General features: G+C 48.8%; 11 protein-coding genes across 11 annotated transcripts; 2 read left to right on the forward strand and 9 right to left on the reverse strand.

The window, feature by feature from the left end:
* Positions 1–13: 13 nt before the first annotated feature.
* Positions 14–2,087, reverse strand: A1O5_05624 (uncharacterized protein; the record flags this gene model as incomplete). Its single annotated transcript, XM_007746223.1, has 7 exons — positions 14–352; positions 427–801; positions 850–1,448; positions 1,509–1,615; positions 1,670–1,748; positions 1,809–1,893; positions 1,950–2,087. The coding sequence occupies 7 exons, from the start codon at positions 2,085–2,087 to the stop codon at positions 14–16; spliced, it is 1,722 nt and encodes a 573-aa protein (XP_007744413.1).
* Positions 2,088–3,565: 1,478 nt separating this feature from the next.
* Positions 3,566–5,587, reverse strand: A1O5_05625 (uncharacterized protein; the record flags this gene model as incomplete). The annotated part of the gene is made up of 7 exons (XM_007746224.1): positions 3,566–3,816; positions 3,879–4,088; positions 4,159–4,193; positions 4,250–4,722; positions 4,810–4,993; positions 5,054–5,341; positions 5,397–5,587. 7 exons carry the CDS (start codon positions 5,585–5,587, stop codon positions 3,566–3,568), a joined length of 1,632 nt encoding a protein of 543 aa, XP_007744414.1.
* Positions 5,588–7,220: 1,633 nt separating this feature from the next.
* Positions 7,221–7,760, reverse strand: A1O5_05626 (uncharacterized protein). Its single transcript, XM_007746225.1, has one exon. The coding sequence runs from the start codon at positions 7,752–7,754 to the stop codon at positions 7,512–7,514; it is 243 nt and encodes an 80-aa protein (XP_007744415.1). The 5' UTR covers positions 7,755–7,760; the 3' UTR covers positions 7,221–7,511.
* Positions 7,761–8,503: 743 nt separating this feature from the next.
* On the forward strand, positions 8,504–9,418 carry A1O5_05627 (uncharacterized protein; the record flags this gene model as incomplete). Its single annotated transcript, XM_007746226.1, has 1 exon — positions 8,504–9,418. The coding sequence occupies one exon, from the start codon at positions 8,504–8,506 to the stop codon at positions 9,416–9,418; it is 915 nt and encodes a 304-aa protein (XP_007744416.1).
* A 480-nt stretch (positions 9,419–9,898) lies between these two features.
* A1O5_05628 (uncharacterized protein) lies at positions 9,899–10,489 on the reverse strand (the record flags this gene model as incomplete). Its single annotated transcript, XM_007746227.1, has 2 exons — positions 9,899–10,246; positions 10,364–10,489. The coding sequence occupies 2 exons, from the start codon at positions 10,487–10,489 to the stop codon at positions 9,899–9,901; spliced, it is 474 nt and encodes a 157-aa protein (XP_007744417.1).
* A 906-nt stretch (positions 10,490–11,395) lies between these two features.
* Positions 11,396–12,958, reverse strand: A1O5_05629 (uncharacterized protein; the record flags this gene model as incomplete). Its single annotated transcript, XM_007746228.1, has 6 exons — positions 11,396–11,711; positions 11,766–11,999; positions 12,079–12,101; positions 12,167–12,277; positions 12,335–12,546; positions 12,805–12,958. The coding sequence occupies 6 exons, from the start codon at positions 12,956–12,958 to the stop codon at positions 11,396–11,398; spliced, it is 1,050 nt and encodes a 349-aa protein (XP_007744418.1).
* Positions 12,959–15,733: 2,775 nt separating this feature from the next.
* On the forward strand, positions 15,734–16,192 carry A1O5_05630 (uncharacterized protein; the record flags this gene model as incomplete). Its single annotated transcript, XM_007746229.1, has 1 exon — positions 15,734–16,192. One exon carries the CDS (start codon positions 15,734–15,736, stop codon positions 16,190–16,192), a length of 459 nt encoding a protein of 152 aa, XP_007744419.1.
* Positions 16,193–17,628: 1,436 nt separating this feature from the next.
* Positions 17,629–18,379, reverse strand: A1O5_05631 (uncharacterized protein; the record flags this gene model as incomplete). Its single annotated transcript, XM_007746230.1, has 2 exons — positions 17,629–17,960; positions 18,031–18,379. The coding sequence occupies 2 exons, from the start codon at positions 18,377–18,379 to the stop codon at positions 17,629–17,631; spliced, it is 681 nt and encodes a 226-aa protein (XP_007744420.1).
* Positions 18,380–20,617: 2,238 nt separating this feature from the next.
* On the reverse strand, positions 20,618–21,237 carry A1O5_05632 (uncharacterized protein; the record flags this gene model as incomplete). The annotated part of the gene is made up of 3 exons (XM_007746231.1): positions 20,618–20,796; positions 20,900–21,162; positions 21,218–21,237. The coding sequence occupies 3 exons, from the start codon at positions 21,235–21,237 to the stop codon at positions 20,618–20,620; spliced, it is 462 nt and encodes a 153-aa protein (XP_007744421.1).
* Positions 21,238–22,203: 966 nt separating this feature from the next.
* Positions 22,204–22,802, reverse strand: A1O5_05633 (uncharacterized protein; the record flags this gene model as incomplete). The annotated part of the gene is made up of 2 exons (XM_007746232.1): positions 22,204–22,548; positions 22,740–22,802. The coding sequence occupies 2 exons, from the start codon at positions 22,800–22,802 to the stop codon at positions 22,204–22,206; spliced, it is 408 nt and encodes a 135-aa protein (XP_007744422.1).
* A 1,291-nt stretch (positions 22,803–24,093) lies between these two features.
* Positions 24,094–26,398, reverse strand: A1O5_05634 (uncharacterized protein; the record flags this gene model as incomplete). Its single annotated transcript, XM_007746233.1, has 10 exons — positions 24,094–24,465; positions 24,526–24,545; positions 24,599–24,914; positions 24,971–25,152; positions 25,207–25,278; positions 25,335–25,577; positions 25,631–25,775; positions 25,827–26,014; positions 26,070–26,151; positions 26,207–26,398. 10 exons carry the CDS (start codon positions 26,396–26,398, stop codon positions 24,094–24,096), a joined length of 1,812 nt encoding a protein of 603 aa, XP_007744423.1.
* Positions 26,399–27,776: the final 1,378 nt, after the last annotated feature.

A 27,776-nucleotide genomic window follows, 5' to 3' on the forward strand; every position in this document is an offset into this window, starting at 1 on the left:
CTAGCAGTTTAATCTATTGTGATGGCAACGCAACAACAGGTACAATGATCGTCGAGTCATACTTCCCTCCAAAATGAATAGTATGCCGACCTTCATTCAGATTATCGAGCTTCTTTTCGATGTGGCTGGGGAAGTCTGAGCTCGTGTCAATGAAGCCTTGAACACGAAACAGCAGGCTCTCCCCGGCTTCGAAATGGATACCCATGGGCCACAGAGAGATCTCGAGCTTGACGATTTCGCCTGGGGGTACCTTTTCTTCTTTGTCGTGCGGGTGGTACGGAATCATGGGGGTGCTCCGTTCCGGGTCCTTCGCGCGATGCGAAGCGCGGAGGATGCCGGTGGGTCCAGTGTACTGTGACACAGATCCGGTCAGTGCACTGTCCGAATGCGCTATCATAGCATGTCTGGCTGGATTGAACCACTCACCTTGACTGTTTGCGCCATCGGAACATCGTGTTGGGTATTGACCCCCTCGGGCAGATTTTCCCACGGTACATTTACGTGTTCCAATACTTCTCCGCTCTTGCTCAGCTTGCGAATGGACACATAAACATCCAAGTCGTCCTTGTCTCTGCAAGACATCCAAAGTTCTGCCTTGGAATGACCAATAAGTGTGGTCGCTTTGTCGAAGGTCAGCACAAATTCAGACGGCTTTGCTTGGTAGCCATCGACATGATGGGTGACGGAGTCCTCGCTCGCTTGCGGTGAGGTGCTCAACTTTCCAGAGTCTCGCAGGTAGAGTTTACGATACTCGGTCGACGGAATTGGATAGTCAGCAAACGGCACGTCCCATCTCGGGCCCTATCGCAACGTGTTAGATGGTCCTCCATATGCTTCAATAGAACGTACAGGCTCGAAACGATTTCCATATGTGAGAATGGAGACTCTGACTTTAGGAGTTTTCTCCCACCCATTGTCGATGCCCTTCAGATACCGATCGAAGAATCGTTGCAAGTCATCGATGTACCTTGGCGTGTAAAGATCGAACCACTCTTGGGTCGGATGAAAGCGGATCCATTTGTCTTTCGAGGCTGCCGCGTTCCAGCCTCTCACAGTACCAGAACCATGATTCCCCGAAGAATAGCTTGCAAGCGCATATATAGGCACCGTGAGATCACTGGTGTCATAAACTTTGTCTTCCCAGTATCCATTGAAAAGAGGCCACTTTTCGAGCGCTCCACCAATGTCCTCCCGACGATTTCGCCCGCGAACCGTTTTATTGAAAATGAATGAGGCAAAGTTGACCTTGGGAACGCCGCCGCGACAGATCAAGTCGCGATACTTATCCGTGAACGCTTCCCAAGGCGCTATACACTTGAGTGAAGGTGGCTTCTGGATAGCGGTCGCCCACTGCTCCGTTGCCAGCCAGGAATTGCCACACATGCTAACAGCACCATTGCACCATGGCTGTTTTGCGATGAATTCGACTGTATCGTAGCCATCCACACCTGACTGTTGTCAGTAACCGCCGCGTCAATCTCTTCCTGCTGATGGAGCAGCGTCTTTACCCATTTGACTTCCCTCGATATAAAGGTCGCCTTCACTGTCCCAGCTGCCTCGGATGTCTACATTGACGATTGCATAGCCCCGAGGGCACCACTCGGCAGGGTCGGGTCTGCGTCATCCAGTTAGTACGTCATATATGATGCCTCAAGCAAGACCTGTTTACCCTTCGAATTTCTCCAAACCAGAGGTGGCGCTCTCTGGAAGTCCGAGCCGAAAGGGAATGTTGTCGAAGATACGGAAACCTTGCGGCAATGTCACGGTTAGGATTATCCGAGACCCGCACATCAATGTCAGTCACTTACCATGCCCATTTTTCCCATATGGGCTTACCGCCAATATCGCGGGGATTTTTGTATCTGTAACAGGCCTGAAAATGTCACAGTAGATCTTACCAGGCCACCAAATCAGTAATGCTCTCTGCAGGTCTCTCGCAGCTAAGGTACCTTGACTCCGCCTCTGAGCGGGATTTCGACCACTTCATCAAAGATGGTCTCTTCATGCAGGGGACGCCTGCCTTCCGCAAACGTCCAGCCTACAGGAAGTTTCCTCGTGTTCGGAGTCTGCTTCTTGTATGGATACATGTTTGTCTCATCTTCGGGTCTGATGGCAGGTATCCAGGGAATAGGAAAACCACCCAACTCAAGCCTTGGTCCCGTCATGATGCAGCTGTTGTAGCACGGTCGGTAGTTGGTCTTTCTCAGAGATAAAAGCCAGGTCCTGGTAGTCCTTTGGGCGATTCTGATCACATCGTACCTATGTAACTTAAATGGAGCACACTACTGGGTGGAGATTCGCCAGTGTTGATGTCTGCGAGCCAACTTGGTTTCCGCGGAGCTGTTCCGGGGCACTCAGAACCTTGCCGCGACGACCCATACAATCAACTTGAATGTGGCAAGACTTGATTTCATGTCTGCTTACTATAGATACAGTAATTTCGGCCGGTAGGATTCCATGGAATTGTTCTTTCAGAACCTTGGAGGCAAGGCTTTGGTAGAGTGTAGTAACAGTTGTGCGGACTCGATTGTGCTCAAGAATGTCAAAGCCGTCTCGGAAGCTAGTGGTTCAGGATTGATACATCGTAGCATCAGGTACTCTTGTCCGGCGGAAAATCCTTCCGTCGGCTATGCATTGTGGTAGTACAACGTCTCTGGTCACAGAAGGATACTCAGCACGAAGGTGCTAAGGCTCATGTTAACGGGGTTGCAAGATAGCCACTGTGACAAACCACCTAAGACGCTAGCTGTCACACCAATTGCGGCACTTACCTCAACACCGTTGTTCCCACCGACCTGCAACAGCATGGCGACTAAATAGGAGGTTTTAGGAACGGCCTTCAGAGCACAGGCTAAAGTGTATATAAATAGGCAGAGTCTCTCTGAGTAGCGAAGGGACCAAGAACACAACCAAGCAGATAGATCCACTCTCAATATGTGTATAACAGATATCTTCACCCACACCTCTCTCACGATGAGTTGGGCGCAACAGTGTCTGAAGTCGATGGTCGGCGTCCTGTAGACGCAGCTGGAGTTCAGACATCGTGAACCGAATCCCAGTCCTGCAATCACGCAACTTTTCGCCTGTAATAGGGGATTCGTCGTGCTCTGTTTTGCTCTGCGAGTCTTAGAGAGAGCATAATAGGTCATGTGTGGCTTGCTCTGGCGTGCTCTAGGATCCTTAGCCAGATCGTTCCAGAGCACTGTTAGTTAGCGTACACGCGACTCGGCACACCTGTCTCCTAGTTCCTCGTCCTTGTGGTCGCCTTCAGGCCGTGTCGTAACAATATCTAACCTCTATGTCAGCCGTACCGTCCCGCCAGAGGAGACGAAGCGCGTACGGCAGGTATGCTCGCCATCGATCTCGCTAGCTGTAGTCACTTGACGATGTCCGATATCCAGGTTTCCTGTCCAAAAACTTGAAGCTGCGAAAGGATGCACCATGTGTTGCTCAACTAATCTCGACTGTAGCTCACCCTTGCTAAATTAAAACTACTAGTGTGCACCATATATCCGTCACACTCTGCTTTCCAGTGATCGGCAAAGCAGCCACACTGGACGCGTATTTAATTATTGTACCGCTCAAGAAACACGAGAGCATCATGAAGCTCCTTTTTGAGGGTGTCCACATGAGCCTGGCTCCTGGGCTTGACGTTGACCTCGTATGGCAAAGGCATCTTGAGGAGGCCGTCGTTGTAGGCATTGACATCCAGGGGAATGACGTTTCCAGTAACCGGGTCCACCGGCTCGGAAAACTCAAACGCCCACAGCAGTTTTGCTGCAATCCTCCACATACTTCGTTCTGCCATATGCATACCTGGGCAGATCCTACGTCCGGCACCGTAACCGTAGTGGTGTAGAACATCACAAGTTAGCGACTATGTTCCTCTGAGTGGCGCGATGGAAACTTATCTCGATTCGCCCAGTCCGGGCTACCAGCATACTCGCTGGCTAGTTTCGGGTGACCCAAGTACCTATCAGGGTTGAAGATGTCTGGATCTTTGAACTCCGACCCGTTGTGGTGGATTGCCCAAGTGCCCATGAAGATGATACTGTTCTTTGGAATGAACATGCCCTTATACCAGTCGTCTGTCATCGAATTAGTATGGCATATTTGTTAGAAACCAGGCATGGGGACTTGTTTTGTATCACGACATACCTGCACTGTTGCGATGCATCAAGCCCACCGGGGCCCTGTTGTTTATTGATGTCAGAGAAAATTGAGCTGTTGCGTGTAAAAGCATACTTACACGGGACGCCACCTCATTCCCTCCTTTGCAGTGGCATTGATGTAGGGTAGATCAACAAAATCGGCCCAGGCAGGGCTCCGCTGCGTTCCACAAACTCTGTCGAGCTCCTCTCGCGCTCTCTCTTGAACTTTGGGGAGTTTGGCGAATGCCAGAATTAAAGTTAGTAGTTGACTTGCCGTGGTGTCGGCACCGCCTTCGACAATCTCTCCCAGGACATGGCTGAAGTCGTAATCCGACATCGGCCAGCCGTTCTTCTCGTACTCTTCCAAGAGATGGTCGGCAATGCAATCGCGTACGTCACCTAGTTTCCTTCTCTTGTCAATCAAGTCTCGAGCATGAGCCCAGAGTTCGTCGCTCTCGTCGCGTGAAAACCAGATTCTCCTCTTCCAGGGGGCCAAGAACCCCGGAATCAATTTCAGAATGGGGAACTCATCTACAGGAGGGATAGCCCCTGGTTCCATGATCTCGGATCTCTAGTCCGTTATTTGTTAGTAACAATTCGTCAGCGTTCCGGAAGAATACAGTACATGTTCAATCACATCATACATTGCCTGTCAAACGTTAGAAAATCCCGCTTGCAACCAGCCAGACATCATAGCGCAGCACACTTTACTCCAAAAAGAGTCAAATCTCGGAGCTCTAAATCCGTGGACGATAACGGTAGCTACCGATGCAGCATATCGCCGGACATGGTAGAAACAGTGCTGTGGTGAGTCCAAAAGATCGTTTACGAGAACCGCCGCTCTGCCCGTATTCAGTCAGCAAGCTTTGCATGTCCACTCGTGGTATCAATCCTCTGCATACTCAGCTTCCTGGACCCTGTAGTGTTTTTCGTCGAGTTGCTTGGGTGACAGGTTGTGAGCGAGAATACGTCGCTTGTCCCTCCACATACTGTTCGCCGAGCCACCGAGTGAAATTCGACTAGATTGTCTGGCTTCATGGATAACATAATTCCTCGGGCGCTCAGAGTAGATGGACCCTTTCTTATCCAACAATTCGTGAATCGCCTCCCGATCGCATAGCACGATGGCATCTGTGGAACCCAGCTTGAGCGAGAAGATGGGTCCGTATTCCTTGGACCATATCTGGAATCTGGACAGATTGGTAAGATTCGATGAATTCTGTCCCTGCCTTTTTTGGGACATACTGCTTGTACATGCCCGTCGGAGGGATTTGGTGAGCATTTCCTAGGATTGGCACAGTTGGAGGACCAGGTGGCATGTCTTTGTGTCTTTTGGAGCGGACAATGAGGCGGTAAAGGGTTATGCCAATCAAGCTCAGGAGGCCCACAAATGACAGCCCCAGGGTGTAGCGAGCATTGCCGGCAAACAGATGCATCTTTGCTCGTTTGTCTGGACTTGGCTGTTCCTCTGCGAGCAGACGACACAAGTAAAGTAATGTCTGGAAGCTTGGCAGGAACTGCAGGGTCTTCATTTTTGATATCCTTGGCCGAACTAAACAGGGAAAGATCGCGTCGGACTTCTGGTGGTTCCTCCTCCCGGACGGTGTTCAGCAGCCGGAGTTTTGACGCGTATCCAAGGCCTAAGCCTTACCTTTCGGTTAGGGATGGTCTCCATGGCGCATGGAATTCTGTATCAAGAATGATGGCCATGCAGAATTCCCATTCAACGCCTGGATAGTATTAACGCCTCCCTTTCCATTCGGCCACGATTCTATCGGAAAATAACAGGGTGGGTTCGCGAAAGGCATACATGTAGGAGTCTTATAGCTAGGTTGAATGGAGTCACTCATCTTCTCCAACAGAGTGGCCTCCGATAGCTGGAGACACTCGAGTAATAAATTCTCAAGGAAACTTTTGCTCGATGCCGATATAAACTTCAAAGACCACCAGCTAGCATTCCTCCGCTACGACGCCGAGCACCATCGCATCGCCATCATAGAATGTTTGCCGCTCTCAGGGCAACTTGTTCGCCGTTTCGCGGAGACTGAGGGAATTTCCTCAAGCAAGGCAGGTAACTACTGCCTAAACATGTCATACGACATACCAAAATCATGTCTTCAGTGAGGGCTCTGAGGATAACACGCCACCATCTTCCAAGCAGATTCATGAAAGGCGAATCCTCGAGGAATTTATATTATGTGGTCAGAAGAATAGGTTGCATCTGAGATTCTCTCAAGCGACAGCTATGTCCAGTCAGAGTAGTTAGTTGATTAGGGGATTCTTAACCCAAGATACATCGCACACGAAGTCCTGATTCGGGAAAGACTCCCACTCTACGGTACATGGAGTTGCCACCTGTTACAGCTAATGTGAAAACCTTCCCCCAATCCAACAGACACTCAAGCAACCTCCTTCTCATATTTTTCGCTGTTTGTGTCATGTAAGCCCTGGTTCAGAACGGCTGCAACCTTGTTTATCATCTGATGGTCAACGTTTGTGCAATTCCCGACGTCAGTGCCTGTAAGAAACATTAAGCGCTCTGGACTGTTAACCCGGCGCCGACAAAAACGGCTCGCGAACTGTGATGCAATGTTCTTTGTCAATTGGTTTTGAAGAACAACCGTGGAAACGGCTGTACAGATACTGCCCATCACGGGCCACAAGACTCCCATAACACCGGCCGCGATCCCAGTATCGTCTTGATTGGGGATTGCTATGGTAGTAATGGTGATTGGCTACACCATTGGTATACCCGGCAAAGGTAGTTCCAGGGAAAAGCAGTGCTTACAAGTGGCGACGCCTCTCAGCTAATTAGCTCACCAGATCGAGGGGGGAAGAAAGTTGAGAGAGAAAGGGGACAAAAGCAGCGGGGAAGCAATAACTTACATGACAGGAAAACTCCCCCGACCTCAAACCCAAATATTAACCGCAGTCTTGTCTTCCCCAAGGGTTTGGCGACTAGACAGCCGAGAATCTGTCCTGTCGTAATCCCAGCCGCGTCAGCACGGGACAAATAGCCTGCGTACATTGTATCGCTGGGGCGTGCGTAGAGAACACCAACCGTGTAGGCTACACCAGCGCAAAAGCATAAAAGACGCCCCCACAGAAGCCGATAACAAGGACTGTGGCTACCTACTGTCCGTTCTCGAAAAATCTGACAGGGATAAATGGCTCAGGTACGGGCATGAATGTTCGGTACAATCCAAAGGCGATTAACGTGACGCCGCCGACCACAATCGTCGCGACAACATGTGCAGATTTCCATGGATAGACAGAACCACTTTATATGAGGCCAATAAAGAAGAGTACGATCCGACCAATAAATAAAGCTGTCCCAAAGTAGTCATATCGCTTTACATATTAGATGATTCTGTCTTCGCCATATTTCCGCTGGAAAGTAGGTAAGAAATAAAAGGCCGCAAATAAGACCAAGGCGAGACGGTGCCATATAATTAGATAGTAGTAGCACCAGCGCCATCCATTTCTGGTGTGGGAAGTAAAGTCGTAGGCCGTGGCGGGTCCGAAACGGGAGGTTGGAAACTGGAAAAGATAGACAAAGGATTTTGTAGCGAATCGATATTTCCTAGGAATGATTTCACCCATGATGAAAGATTAAGAGGCCCCCGTTGACGCAGCGGGGCCAACTAAGAGTTAGGTTGACAGCCAGACAAATAGTGCACGTTAAGGCGACCCAGACAGTATTCCCGGTTGGGAGCTAGAACTGCGGGGCCTCCAAAAAAAATTGAAGCAGAGGGTCACCATTGTGCCTATAAGGGAAGAGCTATAAAAGTATCCCTTTGGGGAGACTTGAATACTCCGCTTGACAGAAGCACATCACAGGAACGGCTTCTGCATCAGCTACAAGCACCAAGGCTCTAGCAGTGTGATCGTAATCCACAGCCGAGGCTGCGGATCCAATGCAAAATATCGACTGTGCTATTCCCAGAATTTGCCCTCATCTGCAATAGCACATGCTTGGGTTGGCTCAAGCCGCCTTCATTCCTTCACAAAAATCGAAAAACAGCTGCTTGTTTATTTCCACCAAAGAAGGGTAATTGGTGCGAATCGGGGACGAGTTATCCGGGTAATTTGGGCTGTCTGGAGCGGCCATACATATCACATAAGTCATATAAATTTGCCGGGTGGGAGGTCTCGAGAGCGACGTTGGATGGAGGAAGAATCCATGATCTCTAAGCTGGATTCTAAAGGAACATGCATATTTATCGGCCCTCCAGTTCCCTCCTAAGCCTTTGAAGGTCCACCAGGAAATTCTCCCCACAACGTCTTATTACACCGAGTTTCAGTGTGGGTTTGACTGGTTTTCTAAATCTCTCGGAATTCGAGTACTCGCGATGGCGCAAGCAGCACCCGCCGGCTCATTTGCAAACCGCACGATCATTGTTACCGACGCAGCAGGTAGTATAGGTAGACCCCTCTGCCTGGCTATTGCTCAAGCTGGCGCCAATGTTGTTGTGAATGACATTGGCTGCTCTCCTGATGGAAAAGGCTCCTCGAAATCCCCAGCTGAACAACTCGTCCATGAGATTGCCTCTCAAGGCTTTTCTGTCGTGCCAGATACGCATAACGTGGCAACCGAAGTAGACAAGGTTGTCGAGACAGCTATCACCAAGTTTGGGAGTGTGGATGTTATCATGAACAATGCCGGTATCATAACTTACGGGCCGATAGCAGCCCAGGATCCGGGAACGGTACGCAAAGTATTCGAGGCCAACGCGCTCGGCGCCATTGCGCTCTGTCATTACGCCTGGCTATACATGAAGAATCAACAATATCGGCACATTATCAACTTTACCTCAGAATCCGTCTTCGGCATGCCATATAGCACAGCATACGCCCTTTCTCGCGGCGCCCTCCTTGGAGTTACGAAATCGCTAGCAAATGAAGGACGTCAAGACAATATTCTGGTCAACGCCATCGGACCATCATCCCATTCACGCATGGTTGCAGACGTCATCAAAGACCTACTGGAAGAACAGCAAGCGAATTTCAAAAATGCCTTCACCGGGGAGTCCAACGTCCCGGTAATTTTGGCCCTTGCTAGCGAAGATCTCAAGCATTCTGGTCAAATTTGGTCGTCTGGTAACTACTCAATGAGCCGCATAATCCTAGAGACGGTTAAGGAGGTCAAACCACTCGTTTCTATGGACGAGTGCTTGTCTGTGATGGACGAATTGTTAGACAAAGACAGAAAGTGGGCAGAACCACAAAACATGCAGGAATTTTGGGACTTCAAGGCACAAGCTTGAGGGCAGCAGAGGGAAATGTTGCTAACACTAAAGCAGCGAAAGATGGATATCACGAAGAGTTATAACTAGTCGCCTGAATGTCGCGGTGGGAATTGAAAGCCTAGGTAGGCCCGAAATTAGCTCTCCCGTGTCGATTATTTGTTCCATGAGTGTCTGCCAGCAGTACTTCGAAAGCTTCAGTACCGGTTGGTAGACGGCGAGAAGTCTCCGTACATTCACTTTTGGCCCATGGAAGGCGCTTAAAGAATGTAAAACAAACGGGAAGTCCCCGCCAACGTGGCAGTAAAATTCAGAACAAAGTGATATGTCCAGAGTTGTGTATCCCATTGAGTTCAAGTTGTGAAATAGTAGTCGGCTGTTACCCAATCTTAGCGTAACGGAATCTCCCAGACTCGATATACTCATGGGCAGAGTAATTCTGCCGTCGCATCAACTGCCTGTGCACCATATTCTGGACGCAGCGAACCTAAGTTGCTCGCATCAAGCTCCCTGTGCGAATTCGGGAACTCCGCGTGGGCCAATCTCGACACGCTGTAGAAGTTTTTTTTCATTGTCACCATTCTGCAGACGTGTGATGTAGTCTTCGGGATCAAAGTCTGTGCCAATGGGGTTTTCGGCGAAAAAATTGGACTTCATAAAGTCTGTTGCTTCATCGGGGTTCTCAAAATTATCCACCTGTGTTTCGATCATGTTCCCATCAGGATCTCGGTAGTAAATCGAAGTTTTCGGGCCATGATTTACGGGCCATAGCGGAGATATGCTTTGTTGTTTACGCTGTCGGTAGGCAAGAAGGAGGTCTGAAAGGGTGTTGAACGTGAATGCGATGTGCTCAAGGCCGCAAGTCAGAGGGTTTTTGGGTTATGTTCCAGGAATTGCTGCAATAGCAATGCGGTGATGCTCCTGGTCATAAGTCAGGAAAGCAAGAAAGTCATTTTCATAAATCACTTCCGCCCCAAGGAACTTGCGGTAAAATTCGACCATGTTTCTGAAATTGTTGGTGCGAAGCACAACATGGGCCAGCTTACTGGGCGAGAAGACCTTGGTAGTTGACTTATCGAAGTCTGCTCCCATGATGATTGTGAATCTGTGAGGGGTTCGCTAAGCAACTGCTGCTATTTCCTAACGGGTTGAAACTAGACTTCAGATAGACGTGATGATGTGGCGGTCGCAGATATAGCTTTGTTAGGCCTAGGTATCAAAATCTGGGCGACTGTATCATCCGAGCTGGTTCTTGGTGTTGTTCCATCAGTGCCAACCAGAAAGGCGTTCTCGATTCCCGATCTGCTGGACAGGCCTCTGTGCGTTGTTGCACGTGCACGCCGAACCCTGAAGTGCTCTGTTACAATATAAATAGACAGTGAGAGATCCGTTAAAACACCAAGGAATGCTTTACAAAGAGGCGGCGGCGAGGTCAGGAATGGCAGGAATGGAATGGCAGGAATCCATTTCTACAGACACGAGGCACAGAAGTTGACGTCACCTAATTTTGGTGGCGCTAGACTCTTACAGTTAATTAAGCGAAGTCGCTTTTGTACGAAGTCGCAGTCGCAGTCGCAGTCTGGAGTCATTCCCAAAGTTCAGGTGACCACGGATATTATAAGGATCATCAGATCTTCGGACTACAAACTCTCCGAATCCACCTCCAAACTCGGCGTTGGCCAACAGTGCCAATTCCGAGCACGTTAATGCTGCCTTTGAGCAGGAGATGAACTGCACAAACTAGGGACTCAGAGCATCTGATTCTCCGTAATTAGAACCTCTTATATCCAAAACGTCCGAAATGAAGGTCAGAGACGGCATTGGAAACGGCACTATCTGGAGTGTAGTTTACAACCAAATATCGACGATTTATCACAAGCCTCAGGAAAAGAAAGAGGAAGAAAGCCGGCCAGTTACGATGTATGTCCACTAATTCTGGTCCTACAACCTCATGAGTGATGTATTTATGAATGCCTTGTTCAGGTCAGTCAGGCGATGCTACTTGTTGGCAACTCTGTAAAACGCTTCTCGAGCTTGTTGCTTCTCTAGCTCCATCATCGTCTCGACCGTCCAGTCTTCGTGCACGTGACCCTCGGGAACGTTGGTCGAAACAAAAGATGTCCCTTCCTCAATGCTCTCCGCTGCTTCATCACATCTTTCGTAAGCGTACTTTTCTGGATTATGGACGTATAGCCACATAGGCTGGGGCATCTTGAGAAACTGTGGGTTTGCGGCAACAGCTTCCCAGTCCGTCTGATGCCAGCGATGTCTCGTTTCCCAACCCATACGTTGCGTGAGGCTGGTCCTTTCGTACCTATAGTTGGTCCGTTAGAAAGTGCTTATTTCGAATGCTTTAAGGTTAGCATACCTAAGCTTCTCAAAGGCTCTAAAAGCAGCAGGAATAGCCTCTTTCCTTAGTTTATCCAACAACGCCGCGATCGTGGCAGCATCTTCGATCGCTTGTGCAGCACCTTGGCCGGATGTTGGAAGATGGGGATGAGCTGCATCGCCAACAAGTGTGATGTTACCAGTGTCAGAAACCCATTGGCGAATTGGACCGCGCCAGAGAAGTTTCCAGTCAATCAACTTCTCTGGGGTATTGCTTTTATGGCCGCGCGAATCACAGGATCCCAATCGTCACAACTTTAAGCATATTATTCAAGTCCCCTCGATAGCTCCACGACTCTTCAACCTCATAGGTGTCCTATGGTGACTGTCAGTACTCGTTAAGGCGTCTTAATAGAATATATAAACGGAAGGTTATCGAACCTTATGAGTGCAGAAAATTATAGCCGATCTTAGATCCATTAATATAAATAAGATGGCGTGCGTATCGGCGCCAAGCCAGACGCAGAACAAGTCTTCGTCGGTTTCGGTGAACTTTTTGGTTAGCGGATCATTTGCCAATAGATCGAGAGGAAACTAGGTGCGGTAGACGGCAAATCCGCTTATACGCGGATGCTGATGGATGCCCATGACATGCTTTCGTGCCGCACTGTGGATTCCGTCCGCCGCAATCACACCGTCTGCCTCGATACGTTCACCCTCGATCACGACCCTAGCGCGGTCAGTTTCTTCAAAGTACTCGTTGACACGTTTGCCAAATCGGAACTTGATGCCGAGGGATTTCGCGTAGTCGAAGATCAGGCCTGCAAATGCCCACGATTAGAGAAAAGAATGGGATATCCGCCCATTTCTGACGGGGGCGGGGGTTGGAATAGGACTCTCCCAGACTTATCGAAAATGGTCATAGTCGGGGGCTGGGCTGATTGCTTAATTGCTTCCTCGAGGACATTGACCCAACTCGACATGACAGTCGTGGCGTTAGACCCTATTTGGATGATATCACCTGCAAGAGATGAGCATGCTTTAAGCATAAAGCAGAAATTGGCGCAAAGGTAACAAACCTTGGGTGGTCAACTCTGGTACCACTTCCACTACTTCGACTTCGAAGCCTTTCCTGGTCAGTTCAATGGCAACTGCCAGTCCAGCGTAACCAGCGCCCACAATGGGGAGACGCCCACGAGGGGCTCCATTTACGGCGTCCTTGACGGCAGGCATTCGCAAAAGAGTGTGTAAAGAGATTCCCTGGTATTTTGGTAGAGATACTGGTCGGTCGTAAGTTTCCTATTTAGTGTTCATGCTGAGACGCACCACTCGGCTAGCACGGTTTGTTGAAGGCTCCGGGAGACGGCCAATCCGCCACACTGCGGGCAAGAGGCCAGGCCTGAAGGAGATTCGGCGTTCCAATGTCCGGATAACTCTGTTCTCTGCCACTCAGAGGGGGCGCCAGCTAGGGCAACGAACGCCTAGCTGTCCGGCGGCATTGAACGGAGGGACAGGACTGACAAAAGCACTTATGAATAGCTAGACGGCATCAAAAGAACCATGACAACTGTTTTTTCATTTTTTTTTTTCAAAACTGTAGAGAATGGCACACTGCCAGCACTATGAACTGTCCTGCTCTCAGCTCTCCAATTAGGTTTGACATGTGACCTGACAGACCTCTGCCCTGCCAGTTCACCACCACCCCAGCATTGCAAGTTGAAGATTCAGTGTGCACGGGACAAAGAAGATAAAACGATCGGGATGAGACGGTGGTCTTGTTTCTGAAGTTGAAGCAGGGCAAGCCGAAGACCCCAGCTCTGAAAGAGCAGATCAAAAGGCGGATCGGCGAAACTCTCAGCAAGCGGCATATCCCGAAATATGTTTTCTACGTGGACGATATTCCGTATTCGAACGTGGGAAAGAAGCTGGAAATCTTGGTCAAAAACATCATTAGCGGACGACGGGCCGAATCAACTGTGGTGGAAAACCCGCAAAGCCTCACACAATATAAGAAGTACTTCAATATTGAACAGGCTGACAAAGACGAAAAGGTCGAGGAACGACCTAAACTCTGAAACATTACAGTTAGGCGGAATCTGAGCCCGTTAGGTTATACAGAGACAGCCAACAATATGGCTTGTCAAAAGAAAGGAAGCTGGGTGTTTGGAATCGCATAAAGATGTAGCAACGTTGTCACACGACACCCTCGACAGCCAACTTGAATCCGATTTGTTCCCACTGGACATATAATACTACTCTCCGTCCGTTATATCCTAGCTGACATGCTAAAGTCTCACTGACATTCATCGAGATACCGTTACTGTGGTTTGGCGCAGTTAGGAGGACCTTTTTCAACAGGCATATGACCCCCTATAAAAACTCTGCAGTTTGGTTCGAATACAATTGGGACGTCGATATTTTGCAATTCATTTCTTGTATTGGCCATCAAGCCAGTCATTTGGGCCTCTTCCTCAGCACCGCTTCTTAAAGGTTGTCAAATATAGGCTGTGAGGTCCGCCATTCGACTGAGCAGTCCTTCAATGATGGGCCACAATTCCAGCAGGCATGAATCGGCAACGTTTTCATCATTCTCGATTCCACACTGTAGGCCTTCGTCGTAGATGTGGGTTTACCGATACCGCACACGTGCCAGCGGCGTTGTCAAGAGAGTGGGTTTCAATTACAGTGGGATGGTGGGCTGCAACTCGCGGGCCTTTCCATCCAGGAAGAAGGGTGCTTGAGAGATTTGCTGTTGACAGCAGAACGCCACCGTGGCAAACCAACCAATCCACCAATCCTTCAACCGAGGCCTCTCTATAATAGCCTCGGTGCCACCGTTGATCGACAACGAGGTCTGGACAGATCTGGCCAGGTCCAGATCTATTCAGCGGATCGCTTGTTGCCACAGTGCAACTAGTATATAGATAGGCAGAGTCTCTCTGAATAGCCAGGCGGAGAGGACACAATCAAGCACATAGATCCACTCTCAATCTGTGTATTACATTTGCAGTGCATATAACTCAGAAGAATCCGGAAAGGGACGGTCGTTTTCGAAAAGAATAGTTTTGGCGCAAAGCATTAGGCAAAAGTTTCTAGTACCCATGGAGGTTCACAGGCGGGAAACTTGGACATGCCATCCGAATATCGAAGTTATCTGCTACTGCACAATCTCTCTCTCATCGGTGTCAGCCCCGCGTCCAGCGAAAAAATACTAGAATCCGCTTTCTAATGCTGAATGCACAGCTCATTGGTATTATTTTTCCTTCCTCAATTCTTAGAAGGAAAGCAGAGTAGTTCAACAAGAGAAACCAAGGCCCTCGGCGGCACAAAATGTTCTCTGTAATGGGTGTTCAGCTCACAGGAGTCCTTGTCTCTACGACTGTTGTTCACACAGATAAAACACATAACAGGGTCTAAGCATAACTTCCGGTCCCTTAAGTGCATGATGCTGTTCCAGCATCATTACACCAGTAATAAGATAGAAGTCCGCAAAGACCTCGTTTGCAATCAGTGTCACAGCGTCGTGTGCTTCTATCTGATCGTAGAGTTGCACTCACCAACCCGACTCCCTGCAACGCCGAGATGAAGCTTATCGTTCGTCACCTAAGGGCCAAGCTTGTTCGTAATTTGACCATATCTGTCTTCATTGTGAGCGCAGCCGTCAATCTGACAATCTTGCGGAGACAATAAGCTCCCTGACCTGTGATAGGTGGAATAATACACGGATTGAAGAACCATCAGGCAGGTAAGCGAGTCCACCTGTCTTTACTTTGCCCCGATGGATTCAACCCCGATGTTCTCGGGCGTCAGCCGGACGATCTTTGCAAACTAATGTTTCTCCGCATCGGCTTTATAACGCATCTTGCAATCCCGGGCTCAACGAGAATGTTACCCTTAACCTTAAGACTCTCTCCGGCTTGACCACTTGACCGTGTAAATATCTTACTCTAAGCACGTATCGCTAAGTAGAATTTGCGTCTCCCAACCTCTCCTCTGTTAACCCTCAACATGGGCAACGTCGAAGCAAACCGCCAACTCGCCCACAAAATTGTTGAGACATGGTCGATCGATGTAGGTGGCGACGTTGATCCATTTTTCAACCTCTTCCACGATGACGCCACATTTACCACTATGGCGCAAAAAGGCATGCTTCCCATCCTCGCCGGCACACTGGACAAGAAAGGCTTCCGCGACTGGGTGTACAAGGAGACACGCGTCTCTGCCACGAAGCTGAAGGTCGAGGGCATCACCGCGGACGAGAATCGACTCGCCTTAGAGGCCAGCTCCGATATGGTCGTCAATGGGAATTCGTACCAAAACTGTTACCACTGGTTGTTTGAGATCCGTGACGGCAAGATCTCGGCGGCACGATTCTACCTGGACACATTGTTTGCGAAGAAGGCGATAGAGTGGGTGGAGGAGGCCGAGGAAGCGGCGAGAACGAACCTGAAGAAATCGGTTAACTGACGGTGGTGTGGAAGATTGGGAGATATAGAGAGCACGACGTATAAGTTGCACAGGTTGTGTATACCCACGAATTTTGAAATGAACGGACTCGGACAACTGGGGTAAAAGGCTTCTTGTTCTCTAGTGAATCAAACTTAGAGACATCTAGCCACAACGCACAACGCACTCTGCTATAGGTTTAGGTTAAAGGACAAGGCTTGGGACTCCTGGGACTATCTCCTTCATTGCTCGACCCGCCGATCTCATTTTCCTTCCCATCAGTTTTCATTCTTGTTCACCAACGGAAAAGAAACATGCATCTCCTTGATAGATTCTGGAGGTTAACATGAAGGGGAGGGTTCTCGCGGATGTTTTCGATTGCTTCATGGCTACTCGCGTTTGCGGCCTGTACACGTACGCCGTCTGCTCTTATGCAGACTTTTTCGGCGACTCTTCCAGTGCCACGGTGTCTACCTCTGTTGAAAGCTGGCCCTAACCTTATGTCGTTCAACTTCTTGTGTCGTTTGAAAAGATTGCCTCTGTTGTCTTGCTGTTCTTGACCTCTCGGTGCTGAATGTTAGTGATTGTGTCGACAGGGTCTCAAGGTAGCCACTGTGGCAAACCATCTAAGACGCTAGCTGTTTCACCAACTGCGCCACACCGTTGTTCTCGCCGATCTGCCAGAGCATGGCGACGGAATAGGAGGTTTCAGGGACGGCCTTTCGAGCACAGGCCAAAGTGTATATAAACAGACAGAGTCTCTCTGAATAGCCAGAGGGACAGAACGCAATCAAGCACATAGATCCACTCTCAATCTGTGTGTAACAGATTGTTACTATATTTTCTTTGTCCTTTCTTCTTCCTTGATTTGGTGTTGGAGTCGCTCCCCGGTTTTTATAGACACAGATCTTTGCTCAGAATTCTAATTCTGAAGGGCCATCATATTCTTGCTTTCAAATCAGAATCAGGATTGTATCAATTTCCGCCTCCAGGGGCCGAGTATTGTCAGGCAGTCTGCGCCACCTACAGCATCTGAGGTATTCCACGCAGATGTCATTCACTCGTATGTCATCCACCTCTTGCGGCAACTACCAGCCCAGTGGAAGTCAATTGTTCCGCTGCTTTGATGGCAGCACTCCATGTTTGACGCGTTCAGGATTAGTCTCAGGCTACGTGACATTCCTGCTGTTCGTGGAACTGGCGACCCTGACTATTTTCTCGGTGCGTATAGTGTTCAGCGATAGGAGACTCTGTCCGGGAGTCCACAATCTAGAAATTTAGGAAGGGACAATTCGAGGGGCTATGCATGGGTGGTCAGGGACCAGTATTATTGGAACACACTGTCATTCAAGACCATCCGGTGATATGAGCAGAGCAGGGCTGCTCAAGCTACTCGAAGAGGATAGGACACGCGCAAGTTCAATTTCGACAATGCTGCTCCACGGTCTTACAGAAGGCTACAGTGATTCATCTAGTACGCCGGCCTCTTTCACCAGTTTGTAACCAACATCCTCCACTGTCGCGCTCTTCAGAACCTCTTGAGCCTTTGGATTTTGCCTGCCTCTCTGGATCTGGTCCATCGGAATTTCGGCCGTGTCGAACTCGTAGAAAACCAGATGCTTCGGTCCGCCAGGAACTAAGGATTGCACCACATTGTAACGGGTCGCGCGGCGGAAAGATGACATTTTTGTAAGCGCTGGCAGAAATTCAGCGTTATACCACCTGTCAAACTGGGCCACATCTTCGCTCGGTATATTAATCGACTCTGCTAGGAGGTACGAGCTTCGACCTTTAACCAGTATTTAGCCTCACGCATTAAGTTATTACGAGGAGCTTGAGGATAAGAAAAGAATAACAACCTTTTGTTGCGCTCGGAGGCTCGAACACCTGAATACGCGCGCCAATCCTAAGATCCAGCTGAGCCAAATCCGTGAACTGATGTGCATCTATCTCCTCATGTCCCCCTTTGGGGATATTGTCAAATTCTTCCGTTCCCGCAAAATTGATATCCTTCACGGGATATACCACCAGCCAGGAATACTTAGCATTAGGGTCTAAAGCCTCGTACCGGAGAGCAGTTTTCATTCCACTCGTAGCTATGACATCAGGTATGTGGATATTATCGTACCAGGACATCAGGGCATCGTCGGGGAAAAGATCTGGCCTGGCGTTCGTCGAGAAGGCGCCGATAATACCGCGCACAGCCATTTTGGCTTCTCAAATTCAATTTTGAAGCGTTTTGTATGTAAAGATGAAGGAGGTGCAGTGTCTCCAACCTAATAGCCCTTACTTAAATTTGGGGGGTCAGCCCCAGGAAGGTCCTTTTACTAGGAGGCAACACGTCCTATTTTCCGGGCTATCGGACAAATGAATGCCGGTTTTGGCAGTTCGCTGTTATGTACGTAATCCAGACTTTTTATTGTTGAATCAGCCCGGGCCGGTTCTTGCCCAGTTCTACAAATTGAAGTGGTTCAGATGAACCACTTGTGCGACTCGGCCTTAACGTATTCATGAGCGAGAGCTAGTTGTTGTGTTCAAACTAAGAGCGCGAGAGCTGGTCTCCAGCCCTGTATCCGAACACCATTCCTGGCCCGATAGTAGCACCTGCTCCGGGGTATGTGCCAGCGAAAACAGAATTTTGGTCAGACCCAACAGCATACAACCCTGGTATAACCTCACCGGCTTCGTTCAACATGTCCGGAAGCCGTACACTGTGCAAGTGAGGGATTAGGTACATTGCTAGGTTTACCAAAAGATTTGTCAAAACTGCCCTCTCCACGCTGGAAGTCCAGATCCTTGCCCTCAGGGGCAAAATTGTTGAACTTTCGACGGTGTGGGTTAAAGTGTCGGGATCGACATCAATCTCCCTCGCCAACTCAGACAAAGTGCGGCCGCGAATGACGTATCCTCGGCGAATATACTGAGAGAGTGGATATGGCCATGGGAGGGCCGCTCCAACTCCATATCGGCGGATGAATCGGTGATCACAAATAAAACTCGTTAGCCTTCAAGCGTGCTCCTACGTTGGGACATTCATATCCTTCGATTGACTAGCAGGGATACTTGCTGGGATCAAAAGTTGAGCAAAGGGCGATGTGTCTCTTCCCCTTCGACACACTACACGACGGGAAAGCCGATGAGGTTCGAAGTATGAAGATATCGGGGCTGGAGCTGATCTTGAGAATATTTAGCTCCTTGACAAGTTTAGAGATAGAGAGCAATTTATATGGCAGCGGCGTCAATGACTTGAAGGAGAGCTCACCAGGAGTGTCTGTCGGCCTTATTCTGCTGAAGACCATAGAGCGTGAAAAGGCAAGGGCTGGGAAAAGACAAGGGCTGGGATTCTTCAACTCTCTAGGCAGTCTCAATCGTATAGGTCATATTGCATCATTCAAGACTGAACAGGAATGCCTGTAGTAGTATATTGTAGTCAACAAAAAAAGAAGTCTCAAAATGACAGCAAAGAGGGGTGCAATCCCTCCTGTTTTCACTGTTGTTGGTCTTGTCTGAGAACGACTTAACTTAGTGGGTGCGACAACCTCCTTGCTGAAGTGACCGCTTGTCAAATACGGGGAAGATCTAGGCTTGAACGACGTCCACAGCTTTATTGTTGTCAGTACTATTCCTGCTGAAAGTTAACCTGCTTGTTGATGGGAGGGTGGACGTACTCTGTGTTTTAAGAAGCTTGATGTGTAAGACGATAGGCAGATGTCTTCTTTGACAGTACTAATCAATGTATTCACCACGCGGTCTGTCCTCCATCGACCTAGGCCACCGACCGTTAGCGGACTGATACATGGTGCTCCTTGACAGAGACACCTCACAATGAAACTTGCACCTGATACATATGTTGCTCTGCTGGAACCTGTGAGGTCAAAATTGAGCGTCAGTCCTTTCCACTTCGTCCAAATTTGCTACTGATATAATAGTGAGTCAAGGAGGACTTACATAAAAACACGACCACATCCGCAATCTCCTGTGGTGTCCCCAACCTTTTCATCGGCGTAAGGGTATCTACGAACGCCTCCGCAAACCCTGGTGCGCCGGCTCTGACCATTTGGGTATCCACAACTCTGTTGATGAAATATTTAAATGTGAGAAAGCAGAGACCGTTGCCTCTCACGAGTATGGTAAATGGAAGGGTGTACCTACCCAGGACAGACCGCATTTATGCGGATGCCTTGACTGGCGTAGGTCGATGAGTCGGACTTGACAAGGCCTACCACAGCTGTATCTACCTTGTCAGATTCGATGGCCTAAAGAAGGCTAGATACCGAAAAGGGTGAGGTAGAAACAAGAGTCACTAGACTACGAGAAACCTACCATGTTTTGACATAACGTACGGGGTCTGGTTTGGAAAACCTAGAAACCCGGCAGTCGACGCCACGTTGACGACTGCGCCTCTGTTTCCTGGACGTCCATCGCTGTATAAGTTCGTAAGTTAGATCAGAAGTTGCGCAGTAAGATTGCCATTTCACTTAACTGGGTCGGCAAGGGTTCCTGCTTCAACATCTGTTTTATCTGTGCCCTCTCGCAAAGCCACACAGATTTCGCGTTGATGTCTTGTACAAAATCATAGCCCTTAGTGGAAATGTCGACTATCGGCTTTAATTCTCCCGCAACTCCTGCAAGTCCATAACAAGTTGTCAGCGCGTTCTCAGGTTCCTGGTAAGCCCACACAGCCACTACGCTTGTCTAGTGGTAAGGTAGGAAAAGCGTTCGACGCACCAGCAACGTTGAGCCCATAGTCAAGACGTCCAAAATTCTTCACGGCGATGTCTACGAGGCTTTGCGCCGTCTGTTCCAGGCCGATGTCCCCCGCTTCGACGACGACTTCTGCCTCCGGGTTAATCTTCTTGGCTAGTCGGGCTGTCTCCTGGAGTGAGTCTTTGTGGATGTCGCTGATCACGAGACGTTCACACCCGTCGCGAAGGAGCTGTTCCACACATGCCCGTCCTATACCTCCGCCTGCTCCCGTCACCAGTGCGGATCTATCGGAGGCTTGTGAGCATGGTGACTCCGCAAAGTACACGTAAGAGTGCTCACCCCTTCAACCCGAGCGGCATTGTAGTCTAGGTTGCTGGTTGCTTGTGTTCTCGGATGGAATCTGTATCAACCAAGGTAAAACACGAAAAGGGGATCCCCCTTCATATCGTCCCGCTCTGCCAGAAATGCACACAAAGCTATGAGCGTCACTGGTCTGAGATCCATTTCGGGCCGAGCGTAAATGGGAAATGCCACGTAAAAATGTGTCCGGCCTCATCTGAGCAGTTTGTCCGATTTATTTTGGTCTGGCCCAACATTTTGTGGCTATAAAGCACTGACTCCGCATTGGACATTTTGTTTCGCACCTAACAGTCTTCAGGCTACTGATCTCTCGAATATATGCCTAGAATCTATGACTCTGATACGAAGCAGAGAATTGCAGAAAGTACTTGGACGAAAAATGACAGTTCAAGGTAAAAAGGCTGTACTGTGAGCTATGAAAGGCTTGTAAAATCTCAATCACCCAAACGTCGGGAATGGTGCTTTTAATGTCGCCTTTGGATTCGAACTAGCTTAGAATGCTACTTAATCGCGTTTGGCTTCAAATTTCACAGGGAAACCCTTAAGCATGTCGTCTTGAAACTCTACCATACCAAAAACGCGTATTATTGCCAACGTAGTTCCTAACATCGAACAGTAGGATACACTGTAGATGATCGGCTGTTATACACAGATTGAGAGTGGATCTATCTGCTTGGTTGTGTTCTTGGTCCCTTCGCTATTCAGAGAGACTCTGCCTGTTTATATACACTTTAGCCTGTGCTCTGAAGGCCGTTCCTAAAACCTCCTATTCCGTCGCCATGCTGTTGCAGGTCGGTGGGAACAACGGTGTTGAGGTAAGTGCCGCAATTGGTGTGACAGCTAGCGTCTTAGGTGGTTTGTCACAGTGGCTATCTTGCAACCCTGTCAACATCTCGCAAGCTCTGGCGCACTATATTCAATCATTCGAATGTTAATATAATCCGAAATCACCTTTTTCCTTAAGTCTATTTGAGCCACTGAGATGAGAGCTTAATCTGCCGATCTTGAAGCGATGGCCCAGTACTGGTATCTTCGCCTCCCGTCATGGCATGACCGTCCTCGACTCCGAGGACGTCGAACCCCTGACCGAAAACAAAAACCTTGCGGTCGATGAACTTCTCCTCATCTGGCAGGATGTATTCTTGGTAGAAGGGATCCTGCAAGGCAGCCGCCCACATTGACAATAGAGGCACTTGGATCTCAACCAAGCCGTCAAATCCAAGGTCGTTGTAGATCGTTCTCAAACCAGGCCCCAGGACACCGGGAGCTTCATTTGCTAATCCCTCGGGCCTTTCTAGCAAGAAGTGAAACTATATGTACCGGTTCACAGCTGTAAGCGGGATCCATTTGTGTTAATGGGATTTAGGGCTCAACTATAGCTCATACCTGCCGGGTACTTCAAAATGCCGTGTCTGGCTAAGAAAGGAGAGACTAACAGTGCATGTACCGTCTCCCAGTGGTGGCTAAATTCTTCGTGGCTTATAGTTTCTCTTCACCGTACTAGAATGAGGATCTTTGCGTTGGTAGACTCACTAGAAACGGCCTTCTTTGTCGTGGTCGACATGATAATGCAGTTCGTAAAACGAAATAGGTCCGATTTGATATTGCCAAGGGCTTATGTTACCCTACGATAAGAACCGCCCAATACTCTGCCGGACAATCTTTGGGAGGTGAGGTCTAGGTCCCTTCCGAATGTTCCAATTACATGGGCGCTCTTTTGTACTGGTCGCTGGTGGGTGTTTTATTCACTGCAACAGGTGAACTCAGATCCCCTTCAAACCCCGAAAAGTGAACTTTGAATGGAGGTTCCTCCCCGGGCCCAGAGAAGAACCCTAATATCCGGGCTTTTTCGCTGCATCAGCCGAAGATATCATCAGGTGTCACTGCATAAGTGCCCCTTCGTAACGTGGTCGTTATTCGGAGCTTCGTCCATCATCCTGTCCGAAACCGTTCGGCGCCAGCCTTGAGTATGTATAGTTTTAAGCCTTCTGGCTTTGAGGCCAACCCCTGAATTGCCCATTTGTAGGGGTCGATCAAAAACACCCCTTCCTCCACCCCTCCCTCTCCGTACTGGTAGTAACCTCCATGGCACGAGGTTTATATCCCGTACCCGCTTCCAGCTGTAAGAAGACAAGTATAGACCTATGACTCACTGAAGGTGTTCATGTGTGTTTCCTTGCTATACTAGCATCGCCCGTAGGGAACCAATGGTTGCCTCTTATGATGCTCGAAGTCTGACAAGTCCGTCTCGTGGCAGCCGTCAGGTTCGCGAGTTTAAATCTCTTGGTGGCGCAGAAGACATAATACTTCAGCCGAATCGAAACATGGCTCGAGTCTTCTTTGACTCTCAGAACAACAGGTCACAGCTTACAGTTGGACCGGAGGCAGCGAGCAGCTGGGCCAATGCCCGTTCGAAATCTCATGAGCGTTGACTGACAGCTGTGGACAGCCTTAGCAGGAGGGCATGTAATGTAAACCAGCTGACGTAGCACTCAAATTCCAGGCATCCTGCGTATTCAGCTCTGATAGGAAGACACTTCGAGTCTCAGCGTCCCCAGTTATTGCCAACAAATGCTCAAGATGTCACTGCGCTGCCCGAGCTCAGTTAGCTTGCGAATAGCAAACTTCATATGTGGATTTGAGGCCAACTCGGAAGTCTTGCTTCAACGTTTTGGCTTGCTAACTGTCAGTGTAAGCCACCAGCGCTCAACTATTGTTCAGGTACGAACAAAACACCTGGCTGGGTCAGCATGTGTGACTTGTGCTACCCGGCTGACTGCAAATACCATTCTGACCTGAAAGGATAGGTGCTACTGTTGTCAGTTGCCCGCTTATACACCGGCTCCCTCTCAAATTTACTCCTCAGCGGACACTTCGACATCCTGTTTATCAACCTCTCCTGCATGTTGCAGTTTGCGGGCGATCTCAGAGGTAAGCTTCTCCTGCATCAACTTGCCTTTGACGCATATAGCTCCGATAATGGCCACCAGCCCAAAAGCAATACTGGCATAGTATACGGTCTGAAAGGATTTGAAGTATGCCTTCTGAGCACCTGCAACTGTCGCCTCGATCGCCTGGGGCGTAATTCCTGGAATCTTAGCAATGGCTGCCTGGTTGCCTGCTGTGATGACTTGGATCAGCGCTGCGGCGGATGCCTGTGAAAGACCGGCTTGGATGGCGGCTGGGAAAGCATATCGTGCCATATTAGACGCGATCTTATTGTTGAGCTAAAACATGTTTAGTTAGTGCGATTTTCATGATGCAAGAGATGTTATAGGGAAACCAACAATTGTCACGTAAATTGAGCCTGTAAGCATAGTTAGAGTCCACACTTCAAGCATTTGAGTCAAGTTGGCTTACTTGAAAGGCTGGAGAAAATAGTCCGGAGACTATACTGTGCACCATTTGCTAGCCCGATGTCCTTTGGGTGGAGATGCAAAGGGGCTCCGGCAATGCAAACAGTCTCGATATAACCGATGCCAGAGCCACCTATCAAACTCATCGCAATCCCAAAGCCAAGGTTGGAACCATCTGCTGCCGCCAAAGCGCCAATGAAGGATGTGAAAAGAGCGGTGCTGAAGACTAGTTGCCATTTAACATAGATGAACTTTGAAAGAGGGGCAACCAGGGGCCCAGAAATTAACCAGCCAAGGAGCACACCTGAGGTGAGGGTACACTGAGTAATCCAAATCAGAATGGAAGGATCGTGAAATGGTCGATGTGTACACTTACAGCGGTCCAACCAGCTGCGCCCGAGGAGAGCCCGAACACGGCGACTAGCTGCTGGGGCCATAGGATGCTCAAGGCATAGAACACCATTGACGCAGCGCAGGAGCAGACTGTTAACAGCATGTAGTTCCAGTTTCCCAACAGCATCAGTGGGAGGAATGCATGTCTAGGTCTAGCAAAGTAATCTTGTCTCCGTCAGTACATCGCTGCCTCTGTTTCGAGTAAAAGGTTGGTCATACCCCAAAACCCAATGCTGATCATGCCAATGCCTCCCAGGACTATGGTTACAATGCATTGAGCCGAGCGCCAGGCTGTGTACTCATATATCAGCAAGGAGATACATACAGTTAGTGAAAGAACCACTCACGATATCTCTGTCCGCCCCACGAGATGCCCAATAGCAGAGAGGCGGCGCTTCCGCTGTAAAGGACAATACCCACATAATCAATATGTTTGACAGTGTCCATGATGCTGCTGCCTTTGTGAAGGTGATGGAAGGTCGGAGGAAAGTAGAAAAAGAGGAAAAGCACAATGGCAGAGAACGTCATTATAGCCAGCAGATAAAATATCCATCTCCAACCCTGATCGGTGTCGAGACAGAACGATCGACCTTGAGATGGTCAGAGAAAGCTGCTGGATAGTGTTGCAATGAGGGTCTCTTACCGATAGCATTAGCAAGAGCTGTTACAGGGGCAAGGCCCGCTGTGATCAGCACGAACACACCAAATCGCTTATTGTTTGGCACCAGCTCGCCGGTGACAGCAGAACCTGCTATTTGAGCGGCTCCGCCGAGACCGACGAGAATATTCTAGACGAGGTGAGTGACACATCCATGCGTCAACGATCCACGAAGACTTACCCCACCAATGAGCGTATTGATAGTCTTAGCTCGGCTGCTCACGAGATACCCAACGAAAGCGATAACATTGGCTCCAATGAAGAACCATCTACGTCCGAAGATATCTGACAGACGACCATTGATGGGAAAAGCAATGGCCTGACCCAGTGTGATGGCGAGGATAACCCAAACAAGATCTTCACTGGGCCCTTTTGGCATATGAGTTTGGTTAACATGTCAGGATAAACCAGGGGAGACACAAACCTATGTCGTTGTCGATAATAGTCAAAGCACCGGCCACCATCACGTACGACAAGAATGAGGCTTCGTAGGCCAACATAAAAGCCTGGCGAGATACAGCGTCAATTTTACATCTGTTGGCTCGACTCCTAGTTACTCACCAAGAGGGACCCAATGACCTTCGTACTACGGTAGTAGTGCCTAGGCATCTCTGAGAGGTCCTTTCCGCCTATAGCCTTTCTATCGACGCAGTCAAATCCCTCCTTTTCCTGACTACTCGCCTCGGCCTCAACATGTTGGATCTGGGGTGGTTCAGGCTTCTCCATGATCTGGGATTGTTCAGGCTTCTCCATGATCTGGCGTAAGTTTTCGTTCATGTGCGAGCCAGGCGACTCCAAGATCAAGCGTGGAAGCTTTTGCAAGGCTGTTGGGACGAATGGTGGAAGTGTTTATGAAATAGTACTTACCAGGATTGACTTGTATGGAGAACCAATCGCTACTCGGCGTGTGCTTGGGTCTCGGGCTTAATAGCATACCTGCGGAGAGCGGGGACTCCGCAATCCGACTAAGGTTGAGACTCGCCGGGCAGAAACTACCGGACTTGAGCCTCCGATTGTTTTGCATCCAAGTCGACGCTGTATGCTCCCAAGCTGGAGAAGCACTCTGGACGGGACGGGACAGCATATGGCAATCGTACAGCTTCACATGGTAGACGACTTTGCGGACACTGTTGGCCTACATGGACATACTCGGCCTTCCCATGACAAGGTGTTGAGCTAGGAACGTTCTGATAGCATGGATTGGCATTGTCAATCCTGTGTTGTCCGTTCTGTATGATCTGACCAGTTCTGACTGGCTCTGGTCACTGCTGACTATTGCCGTCTCCCTCCGACTATGTGGACACACCTCCCCTTTTATATACACAGAGTAGTACTGTGAACGGAAGGCTTCTCCCAAATCATGCCGCCGATATCGGCCTTCCTGAGCAGTGTGGGACAAAATTATTGCTTATTTAAATAGTTATTTAAATAGTAAATAGAAACCTACAATTTATATTTAAATAGTTTTAGTTATCTACTTAAATACTACTTAAATAGTTAGATAAATAATACTATTCTTAATTAGGTAATATTACTTAATTATAAATAGCTTTTAAAAACTTATAAATAAGGGGTTTATCTAATTAGATGTTAGGGATTCCTTGGTAAGTAGGCAGAATCTAACGATAAGCGTATATTTAAGATATCCCTATAGTATATGGTCGATACTGTACACGACTCAAAGCGTAAGAGAGGAAAGAGTGCACCTCCTATGCGGGGAGTGTGCTAGTAATAAGGATGCACTCCTCGAGTCGCATCCCTTGGCTGGTGGCCTGATTGTATTAGGCGTCCGTCCTTCCGATGTTTAGCCGAATCCGTAACATTAGAAAGATATAAGCGAAAGCGTAGCTAGACTAAGTTAAGCGAATTTTATACTGTGTTTCACTTCACTATTAAATTTACCTATTTAGTTAACTAGCTACTGCTTACTAGGTTAACTAGCCACTACCTACCTACCCTACCTATCTATAAAAAAAAGATAAAAATAGGTGGAAATTATCTAGTCTATCGTTAAGGGCGCCTCTACTACTAGTTTCTTAAGCTATTAGTATATCACGAGCCCACCGTTATCCCTAAGTACCCTACGCTCTCCACCCGAATCGAGTGGATGGTATAGAAAGAAAAGGATAAG

This window comes from Cladophialophora psammophila (genome assembly GCF_000585535.1).
Source record: "Cladophialophora psammophila CBS 110553 chromosome Unknown aczJe-supercont1.7, whole genome shotgun sequence".
In the NCBI taxonomy this organism is placed as follows: Eukaryota; Fungi; Ascomycota; class Eurotiomycetes; order Chaetothyriales; family Herpotrichiellaceae; genus Cladophialophora; species Cladophialophora psammophila.